Here is a 10,824-nt window from a genome sequence, read left to right on the forward strand (position 1 = left end):
CTGTGTCTAGGTGCAGGGGTGCTGTCACTGTGATGCCGTGGAGGCCCAGGTGAACAGCTCTGTGCCTGTGTTGATGGCCAGGGCCCTTGTGCCCCGGTCTTCTGGGTGGTGAACTTGTGAGGTGATGAGCGTGTGCGCCTGGTGACAGTGGCCTGGCAAGTGTGCGGTCAGATGCAGGAGTCCACTGACTGACTGGGGGGCAGTGGCTCAGCCCTCTGGGAGCAGGTCAGAGAGAAGGTGGGGGAGCATTTAGGACCGCAGTCTAGGCTGGGGGACGTCTCTCTCTTAACTTGGACATACCTTAGATCAGTGGTTCTCCACCTTCCTAATGCCGCGACCATGCCAAATAGTTCTTCATGTGTGGGGACCCCCAACCAGAACATTATTTTCGTTGCTATTTCATCACTGTCATTTTGCTACTATTATGAATCGGGTGACCCCTGCGAAAGGGTCATTTGATCCCAAGGGGTCGCGACCCACAGGTTGAGAACCACTGCCTTCCAGCCATCCACAAGCTTCATAGATCTGCCTCCAACACACCCATAAAATGAGCACTTCACTGGCAGATGCCCCTCTGCCTCCCCTAGGTACCCTCCCTCTCTCGCCCCATCCCAGCCCCACCCAGCACTGGCCTTCTCCCCAGGCGGGGAAGGGATCTTTCACAAAGTCAACCACGTGCCTCCCTCTCCTGGACATTGGGGTCCCAAAGCTTGCTTAGGGAGAGTCATTGGGGGAACCAACCATGTGGGTCTTGTGGACCTGGCACCAGGATTGTGACCAACCGCCCCCTCCCAGCAAAAGAGGTTGTTCACTTTGTAGCCCCCAGGAGTTCTTCCCAGACGTCTTGGTTGAGGGGAGCCCCACCTGATGTTGAGCCCCGCCCCCTGCTCCTCCCACCACTTCTCTGTCAGTCATTCTGTGGTGGCTTGTGTGATGCTGGCAGCTGTGTTGCTGGCATTTCAAATGTCAGCAGGGTCACCCAAAGGGAACGGGTTTTGGCGGAGCTTCCAGACTAAAAACAGACTACGAAGATTATGCACTCCTTAGAGGCAAGGATGGCAAGACTGCATCTTACACACGTTGGACATGTTCAGGACAGACCAGTCCCTGGAGGAGAACATTGTGCTTAGGAAAACGAAGGGCAATGAGACAGAGGAGCCCCCACGAGATGGATGGACACAGTGGCTGCAATGATGGGCTCCGGCACAAGAACACCGGTGGGGACGGCACAGGACCGGGTGGTGTTTCCTCTGTTGCGCCCAGGGTCTGGTGGCTGTGGGTCTGAGAAGACTTGTGATGGCACCTGGACTGCCAAAGTGGCTCCTTGGTGGCTGGTGGGGGTGACAAGTGGGGACACCCCTCCACTGAGGGCTCCTAACGACAGCCTGTGTGTCTGGGTTGTCAGTGATGATGAAAATTTCCCCCTTTATCCCCCCCCCGCCCTGCACCTGCCCTGCAGTGTTGAGATGATCAGCTTTACATACTGGCAGTGCTGAGGGCTTCCTGGAGGAGGAGACTTAGAACTGGTCCCTAAGGAGGGGAGTTCAGCCTTTGGGGAGGCAGTCTAGGAAGAAGAACCAGAGGCAGCATGGCCTAGCATGGAAACTGTTGTTCACCTGTGGCTCAGGGCATGGGGTGGGAACACAGGGGTGGGGGTGGAGGGTAGCTGAGGCGCTCCACTCTCTCCCTAGGCAAGCCATGGAAACCCTCTGGGGCCACCTTGCAGGGTGGGGGAGAATGGGCGTGTAGATGCCACAGGCCCCTGCAGCTCTTTGCTGGGACACCCTCTGGTTCTTGGACCCCTGACTCCTTACACACAAAGGAGATTGAATGAGGGGCTTAATTCACCCCCAGTGTCCAGAGTCAACCCCCTGACCCGCACCTCTGGGTCCAGACCACCCCAAAGTGCCTGTCTCCCCAGAGGCCCTGCGTGGGGTCTCTGTGGGGCTCCTATCCCCATTTCCACTCCTGAAGGTCACTCTGAGCCCCTCCACAGTCCTCGAGTCTCAGGGTCAGCGCGCGTGCGTGGGTGTGCGCAGCAGGGGTCATGGACATGGGTACGGACAGGCACAGGCTCTGCTGAAGGCCTCGAGTTTAATTGATGGACAGACAGGACAGACGGATACACACACCACACACACAGAGCCATGGCAGATCAATCTAGCTCCCCGTGCCCACGCGGAGGGCCACTGCTGGGTCGGCTCCTCCCAAGTCCTTCGCCCGTCCGGCGGGGATGCCCGGCTGCACCCGCGCGGCCCTACCGCGGCCAGCCGTCCCCAGAGGGCAGCCGGCGCAGGGGCGGCCCGGGCCGCAGCGGCTCCGCCAGGGGCCGGGCCAGGAGCAGCGGGAAGGAGAAGGTCTTGGGAAAGTCTCCGGGGCCCCCGGGGGCCGGCGAGACGCGCTCGGATTTGACGCTGATTGGGGGGGTCGGTGGGGAGGCGCCACGGGTGGGAGGGCTCTCCTCGCCCAGGCCGCGGCCCCCGCTGCATGGGGAGACAGAGGGCAGAGCTCAGGGAGGGGGAGAGGGCGGGGACCCTGGGAAAAGAGGGGGCGGCGGCCCTCCTGGGGCCTCCAAAATAGCCGCCCCCTCTGGCAGGAACAGGAGGGAGGGGCTCGTAGGCTGAGGACCGGCCACTAGCGGGCAGCAATGGCTGAGGTTTCAGAGGTTGGGATGCTCCCTACCCTTCCCGCCCCTCCTCCCCAGGACGCGGTTCTGGAGAAGGGGACAGCAGGAACACTTACCTGGGCTGGGTGGAGGCAGCAGGGGGTCCATCCCCTCTCGAGGGCTGCCAAGGGGCCAGGGTAGGGGGCTGCAGCAAGCCAGGGGGCGGTGGAGGGTCTCCTAGGCCATATTCTGGGGGGAAGGGAGCAGACAAAATGGACTAAGACTTGGACCTTGAGGAGACCCCCAGCCCAAGCCTAACCCGTCCTGTCCCACCAGCCAATTTCCCGTCCCTGTGTGTAGCGGGTGTGGACCCCTGCAGGCAGGTTTGGGGGCGCCTCCCACAACAAAGCAGGGTGATGGTACGCACCTGGGGGGCCTGCGGGGAGGAAAGGGAAGCCCCCGATTGGGGGTCCCGGGGCTGTGGCTGAGCACGGGCTCTGCAGGCTGCTGTAGAGGCCTCTCTGTGCGGAGAGGGGGGGGGGAAACTGAGGCACACGCCCACCCCCTAGCCCAGGGGGGGCCGCCTGTCTGCCCTTCCCCCCACTTACCGAGGTGTTCAGCCCTCCGCAGCCTGCCGCCAAGCCCCCAGGCAGGTCGGGCCTCCGGCCCTCCAGGTACAGCGGGGGCGGGGTCTTGCTGGAGAGGTGGCTCCGGGAGAAGAGAGGGTGAACCAAGCCTGGGGGAGGCCCCCCAGGGAACAGTGAGGACTGGCCAGGCTCTGCCAGAACCAGGAGGCCCTGCTGCCTCCCAGGGTCCATTTCCCCACACTCACCTGGGGGACCGGCTTTGGGGGCTGCAGGTCGGAAGGGGGATGGGCGGCTTTGGGCCGGCAGGGCCTCTCCGAGCCCATTGGGGTCACAGGCTGGCGGGGGCAGGGCCCCATATACCATGTCTGGGCTGGGCATAGCTGGGGCTGCTGGCTGTGGGCCGAGAGGACTGATCAATTGGGGCAGGGGGAAGGATAAGTGAGGAGAATCTAATTGTGGGAGGAAAATCCCCAGGTGTTCAGAGGCCAATATCCACCTGCAGGAAGCCCCGGACTGCTTCTCCCTCTGAGCTCCACCCACCCTTTCCACCCTTCTGTAGCAAACCCCACCGGGAGAAACTGAGGCTGGCTGTCTAGCAGCTCCATCCGAGCTGGGGCATCTCATTCAACAAGAGCCGAGCACCAAGGGGGTGTTTGCTGAATCAAAGCAACAAAGAAAGAACTGACCGCCTACCAAACTCTTAACCATCCTTCAATGCCCCAGTTACAATGCCCATTCTCTACCTACTCAGGCAGAGACCCACCCTTAAGCTCTAAATCCCCTTGACCCTCAGCCACTGTGGTCTAGAGGAAGGGATGAGGACCCTGTTCCCCAGTGGAGAAGTCACTTACATAAAGCCGGGGTCGAGGTAGGGCCGGGTTGCCTCCATCTCCTGCTAACCTCCGCAGCTTTTCTCCTGGCCCCTCAGACCCCTCATCTGGCTCTAGCTCTGGCCCATCGAGGCCCACACCCCTCCGCTTCAATGTCTGTGGGAACAGAAGACATGGGGTAGACGCTCAAGGCCCCAGACAGAATGATTCTCAAAGGGCAGGGAGAGACACCCTCGACCTGGGTACGGCGTAGAGTGAGTGCATGGTGGGCTCCAGCCTGACCCCACGGACGCAGACCTCTGAGCCACCGCATCCTCAAGGAAGGACCGTGGCTGCTCACAAACACGTTCAGTTCAAAGCCACCAGCCGCTCGGAGGAGGAACAATGTGGCCGTCTCATTACATGGGCAGTGTTACTCTGTGCTGTAGAATCACTCTGCGTCCAAGGGGACGTTCTACCAGCAGGTTGGTGGTCTTTATTTAAGTTCCAGGAGAGAACACGGGCCTGAGGGCAACTTCTGGTGTCTCCTGAGCTGTGTGTCCCTGGGATGGTTGATTCACATCCATCTGTGCCCCCTGTCCTGGGGTCCAGACCTAGCCCTGCTGCGCTCCCGGGCCCATGGTTCCAACTTCCGCATCGTGGATGGAGAGCCCACTCCGGCAGCACAATGGCCTCACTAAACAGCTGGGCCCGGGCTTTCTCCCGAGGACACCTGCTCTCAGACAGAACTGCTCCTGAGGGCGGATGGCCGGCTTCTCAGTCTTGTATTCTCTTGCTGTCCCCCAATCTCTCTCCACATCTCCTGATGGCTGTGCATGGAAGAGTCACGTTCAAGAAAGCTGACCCTGAGAAGCTCCTGGCCAGCTCTCTTTTTCTCTGTCTCTCCAGTTCCATCCCTCTCTTCCACACTCTCTCCATCTCTCCCTCTCTTTCTCTCCTCTGCTTCTGTGCCTCTGCCTTAAACTGTCTCTCTCAGTCTCTCTTTTTCTCTTGTTTGTTTCTCCAGTTCCAACCCTCTCTTCCACGCTCTCTCTCCATCTTTCCTTCTGTGTCTCTGCCTTAGACTTGTCTCTCTCAGTCTCTATTTCTCTGTCGGTCTCTCCATCTCCATCCCTCTCTGCACTTTCTCCATCTTTCCATCTCTGTCTCCCTCTCTGTCTGTCTCTTCCTCTCTGTGTCTAACTCCCTTTCTGCCTTTGTCTGTCTGTCAGCCTGTTCCCATCTCCTCTCCTCTCATCCGTCACAACAGGAGTTGAAGAGCACACATCCTGGAGACAGACAGACAGACCTGGGTGCCACTTCGGCCTCCTCCATGTATTGGCTGTGTGACTTCAGCAGGGGCGCTAACTCTTCTGAGCTGCCCATCTCGGTCTGCAGAGAGGGCTCACCACTCACCGAAACAGCTAGCGTGGGCTTTTGGATCTACTGTCCAGGCAGCTGCCCCGGAGGGCCCCCTGTGCCCCCAAACCTGCTTTAACCAGAGGCGGCGCCCAGGTACCTGGAGGATGTCGGAGTTGGTGCGGCTCTCGTGGGGCTCGCTGTACTCTGTGTACTTGAGCAGCACGCGGTCCATGTCCGTGCTGGCGTACTGAAAGAGGCGGTTGGCGCTATTGAAGATGATGAGGGCGATCTCACAGTCACAGAGCACACTCAGCTCGTAGGCCTTCTTCATCAGCCCAAACTTCCGTTTGGTGAACGTCACCTGGACCCACAGGCAGGGATGGGAGGAGTCACAGATTTGGGGTGGGGGAGGGGCTCCGGGTTCCTCAACATGCCTGCGCCTCTGCTACACTGTTCTTTCTTGTCTACCAGCGCTCTTTTTTATAGCTCCTCCCGGCACACTCCTCTTCCTGCTTCAAAACCCAGCCTAAATGTCCACCCCTTTGGGACATTTTCCTTGTCCTCTCAAATTGGTCCTACATCCCTCTCTGGGTTTCCCCAGCCCTGCTCCTCCCTTGGGCTCACCTGGACACAATTGGCTGGGAGGGGCTGTGGCCGGCCCATCTCACTGTGACCAGGAACTCCAGTCATCGGGGAGATGGAGTGGACAAATGACCATAAAGATGAGCAGATGCCAAGTCATCAAACTCCTGATGCTGATTCAAGTCCCCTCTCCCCCAAATCCCCTGGGGGTGTTTGGACACGAAGCTTCTCCAAATGGCCAAGCCTTTGCCCAAGTCATACCCCGTGCCAGGAATGTCTTTTCCCCCACAGCTGTCCCCTCATCTCCCACCCCTAGGCCCGCCACAGGAGCTTACCTGCCGGTTCCTTTGGTCGAGAATGCGTGAGATCTGGATTTTCTTCCTCCCCATGGTCCCAGGCTGGCTGACACACCCTGGATGGGGAGAAAGGGCAGATGGCCATGAAGAGGTAGCACATGGGGCTAGACGCCCAGCCACCTGCCCGTCATCAGCTGGCCTCTGCAGGACCCTAGCCAGCGCTGGGGGGAGAGACAGGGAGAGTAAGGGCAGGCTTGGTCCCATGAACCCCATCTGCTGTGGGGACCATGGCAGCCCTGCCCCAGACAAGCCCGAGGGAGTAGAATCATCAGTACACACTCTCGGCCCAATTCCATGGGAAGGAGAGGCGGGTACTGAAGGCCCTTGCCCAGAAACCTCCCTGGGCCTCAGTCTCCCCATCTGGGCAGTGGGGACAATAACAGTGCCCAATGCTCAGTTTTGTTCAGAGATGGCATGAGTGAACCCTGCAAGCCTGGGCCTACACAGATCCCTGCGCACCACGGTTTGCTGCCGCACAACTAACGGGTGTCCGGAAATGCAGGCTTGTCTCCCAGGACTCAGCGAGAGTCCATCCACAGAGAAATGCATGAACCAAATGTGACCCATCCAAGCCACAGAATGGGACTTGGCTATAAGGTGAAATGGCCTTCTGGTAGAGGCTACAACCGGGATGCAGCTTGCTAACATTATGTGGCATAAGAGAAGCCAGACACCCCAAGTCACCCATCGTGTGACTCCATTTGTCTGATGCCAACGCATCCAGGCAGGAAGTAGATCAGTGGTGACCAGGGGCCAGAAGGGGTCCAGGCGAGTTACTGCTCACTGGGAGTCACCGTGGAGCAAATGGGGAAATGGAGAACGAGCTTGGCTGCTAACCAGAAGGTGGAAGGTTCAAGTCTACCTAGAGGCCCCTTGAAGGAAAGACCAGGCAGTCTGCCTTTGAAGAGAGCTGCTGCGACTCACCGGCACACCGTTCTAGCCCGGCCCACGTGGGCGCACCCTGAGCTGGGGGGCGGAGGGGAGCTGGGGCTGGATCGGAGCTTGCCTCTCGCTGAGTGGGCAGAATGTACCTGCTGGAGCTGATTCACAAAAAGGTGGAGGTAAGATGGTGGTGACAGTCCCGCGTGCCTGTGCTTAATGCTCTTACCAATGGGCGACGGGCCAGTTTCCCGCTACGCCCGTTTCGTCACAATAAAATCAGCGTTTGTCATGGAACGTTTTCTACCATAGGAGTTCACCCAAGCAGGGCACCCAGATCCGCTGGCACTATAAAGATGCTGTGGCTGTGAATCCTGACACCAGAACTGACTCTCAGTTTTTTTTGAGGGGGGAGAGGGGGGCAACGGAAAGGTCTGCTGAAGGAACCAGGAGGTTGGGCCACTGGGAAGGAGAAGCAGCAGCTAGTCCTGAGCTCAGGCTGATGTGCATGCCACCACCCACTCCACCCCACTCAGCCCTGCCGCAGGCGAGACATTAAAAACGGAAAGAAGACGAGAAGGAAATGCTTGTGATAGCCGTTATCTCTGGGTAGAGCATCTGGGGTGCGTTAGGGGTTCTTTTCTTTCCCTTTAATGTTTGTTTTGTTTTGCTGAGGTGCAATCTACCAAAGAAAAAATTAACTGCTATAAAGGGAATAATTCCGTGGCATTTGGTACAATCACAGGGTCTCTGGCCGGCACACATGCCTTGCCCCCAGCTCCTAATCAAAATATTGGAATTTTGCGTCCACCAGAGGCACCTGGGTAAAGTCCTGGCCACTGACTTCAAAATTCAGCCACAGAAAACCCGATCGAGCACAACTCATCAGACATGTGGGGCCGCCACGAAGACTCCACAACAGGCTTGTTAGCGCATTCACAAGGTTGCCAGCTAACACCTCTCCCTGGTGCTACAACTTTCTTCTGACCCCAAAAGGAGACCCTATACCCATGGGAAGGAGTCACTTCCCATTCCTCACCAAGCACCTGGCAACCGCTAATCTACTTTTTGTCTCAATGGAATTTTGTGTTCTAGACATTGCATAGCAATAAAATCAGATCAAGTATGACCTTTCTGTGCCCACCCACCCCCACTTTTGATTCTCTGAATTTTCTAACTTTGTCCTCTCAGTGGCTGTATATTATTTTTGTTTGGTTGTTTTAATTTTTTGAAATAAATAAACCAAAAAACCCTAGCTCTCCCGCAGCCCTAACAAGGGGCTTAGAGCAGGGGCTGCTAGGAGGAGCCCTCGACCTTCCTCAGTCAGTCTTGGATCTCCCTGGTAGGGGTCCCAGGTAAGGACAACTGTCAGCCCCCCGGGCACCCTCCTGTCTTCTCTGTGATCGCCTTGACCCTGGCCTGCCGGGCGTTATATGGACCTCTAAGTTCCACCTGCACTCCAACCTCCTGAGCGGCCCTGAGCAAGGGAGGGACCCCTTCCCCCAGACCTTGGCGTGCTATCCTATGGCAGGGTGGGTGACAGATGACCCACAGTGGGCATAATGAGTGTCCAGAAATGCAGGCTTGTCTCCCAGGACCCAGTGAGAGAGATCTGGGTGGGACCCCAATGGTCCCAGTGCCCAAGAGAGGGAGCCCCCCACCATGGGTAGCCAGCTATGTGGCCCCCAAGCTCAGCGATTACCCGCTCTGGACACTGTATCTGAGTAGCCACAACGGTGTGGAGCCCAGCCTGCCAGAGCCCCCATGCCCGCCCTCCAGCCCCCGTCTGGTCTGCTAAATTTAATCTCTGGGTTAATTTTAAACCCCAGCCAGAACCAGCAGAGTTCCCACGGCGGGGATTGTTGCTACTGCCTCAACGGGTCCCTGGAGACCTGGAGGGGGCCCTGGCCTGGAGGCTTCAGTGCCAAGATGACTCTGACAGTGCCCCCCACGCCTCAAGTCCCATGGAGAGCTGGGCCAGACTGGATTTGGCCTGAGCTCTGGTCTTGGAGGACAAGCCGCTCCAGCTAACTCCTGCCCTTCTTGGCCGGAGCCCCGTTCACAGACAAGGACGCTGTGGACAGGGCAGACTTCAGAGGCCAGGAGCAGGAGCAGGGCAGTAGCTGAGGGGAAGTGCTTCTCAACTGAGACAGGAAGTGAGTTCCAGGCACAAGGAACAGCATGTGCGAGGGTCCTGAAGAAGCACAGAGATAAGCAAGAGGGCTACCATGAGGGTGGGGGTGAGGGACAGCAAAGGGGTCTGAAGGAAGGGCGGACCACAAGGGGCTGAGCTGTGAGGAGCGCTGTCAGTTTTAGTCTGACTGAGGGAAAACCATGGGAGCATTCTGCACAGAGAAGCGGGTACGACTTAATTTATCATTCTAAAATCACCATCCATGCCTGCCAGGATAGCGGGATATTGAGGCTGGGGTGGAGGCAGCAGGGACGGGGGTTCCTATAGGGCTGCGTCAGATCCTAGTACCCTCATCACCAAGGACCCAAAGTCATCGACAACTTTGGCCCCTACAGAACCTCCGCCAAACGCCCCTCTCGTTTTCACATCCTCCATGGCTCCCCCTTCCCCTCAGTGGAGGCCTTTTTCAATCCGACCCTGGCCCACCTCACTCTTCTTTCATAAAGCTCTCTGGCCAACTCCTATTCACCCTTCAACGTCCGGCTCAAAAAGCCTGCTCCCCCAGGAAGCCTTTTCTGCCTTCCCTCTGAATTCCCATCCTTCCTGCTTGCCCCACCAGTCCTTACACCACAGGGCTGGGGGAGAGGTGTCCAGCTGGGGCACCCCCAGACTAGGAACCCCCTCAGGACCGGACGCAGGGGTGCCGGGACGATTTGGTGAGTGGAGGAGGCATGAGAGATGGGACTGAAACACCCCAGCTTCCCTCAACAACTTCCTCTCAGACTCCCTCAGCCCAGAAATACGCGGGCATGCAAATCCAGCCGCCCAGGGTTGACCTATCTGGGCCCAGGTGCGAAGGGGTCTGCTGAGGAATGCGGAGGTGGAGAGCAGGCCTGTGCAAGTATATTTGTCCTCACATGCAAATCCCGGGCTCCCACCGCAGACGGGCCCTAGAGGCCCATTCTCCAGATGGTGGCAAGGAGAACTGGTGGGGTAGGGGGTGCACACCAAGTGTGCCCGGCACGGGCTGGGAGGGATGTGTGTGTGTGTGCAGGTCTGGGGAGGCACATCCAGCCAGAAAGCAGAGCCCGCGAGGCAGCCGCAGAGAGAGGGCCCTAGCACCCAAAGGGAGGTGCAGGGAGAGAGGAGGTGTCAGAGGAAATCAGATGGCATCTTAGGGGAAGGAACTGCCCTGTTTGGAGTGGCAGGAATGTTCTGGAAATCCACGGTGGTGAAAGCCATACATGGAGTATACTAAGCGCCCCTGACTTGTCTGTTGGAAATGGGGAAGATGGGCAGTTCATCGCACCTCCAAATGGACCGTGATTAAGAGGCTGGGTGGAGGCGGACGCACTTGAAGCCAGGGCTCCAGCACTTTCTGATCCTTTCTTTCCTGCACCCTCATCTTCAGACACCTCCAAGACACCTGACCACCCTCGACCTTGAGGGGCCTGATGCTCAGGCAAGCATGATGGGTCATCAGTGAAATGGACCGACATTGTGGCCGAGG

At 58.2% G+C, this 10,824-nt stretch overlaps 1 protein-coding gene across 2 annotated transcripts; it reads right to left on the reverse strand.

Annotated features, from left to right (window-relative positions):
- Nucleotides 1–2,093: 2,093 nt before the first annotated feature.
- On the reverse strand, nt 2,094–6,355 carry MEF2B (myocyte enhancer factor 2B). Of its 2 annotated transcripts, XM_075537927.1 has the most exons (8): nt 6,281–6,355; nt 5,521–5,724; nt 4,044–4,178; nt 3,438–3,585; nt 3,214–3,341; nt 3,033–3,126; nt 2,743–2,854; nt 2,094–2,483 (listed from the first exon to the last, which is right to left on the reverse strand). In XM_075537927.1, exons 1-8 carry the CDS (start codon nt 6,332–6,334, stop codon nt 2,258–2,260), a joined length of 1,101 nt encoding a protein of 366 aa, XP_075394042.1. In that variant the 5' UTR covers nt 6,335–6,355; the 3' UTR covers nt 2,094–2,257. The 2 variants fall into 2 exon arrangements, with proteins under 2 accessions (XP_075394042.1, XP_075394033.1); XM_075537918.1 differs by lacking the exon at nt 2,743–2,854.
- Nucleotides 6,356–10,824: the final 4,469 nt, after the last annotated feature.

Source organism: Tenrec ecaudatus, chromosome 1 (genome assembly GCF_050624435.1).
Source record: "Tenrec ecaudatus isolate mTenEca1 chromosome 1, mTenEca1.hap1, whole genome shotgun sequence".
Lineage (NCBI taxonomy): Eukaryota > Metazoa > Chordata > Mammalia > Afrosoricida > Tenrecidae > Tenrec > Tenrec ecaudatus.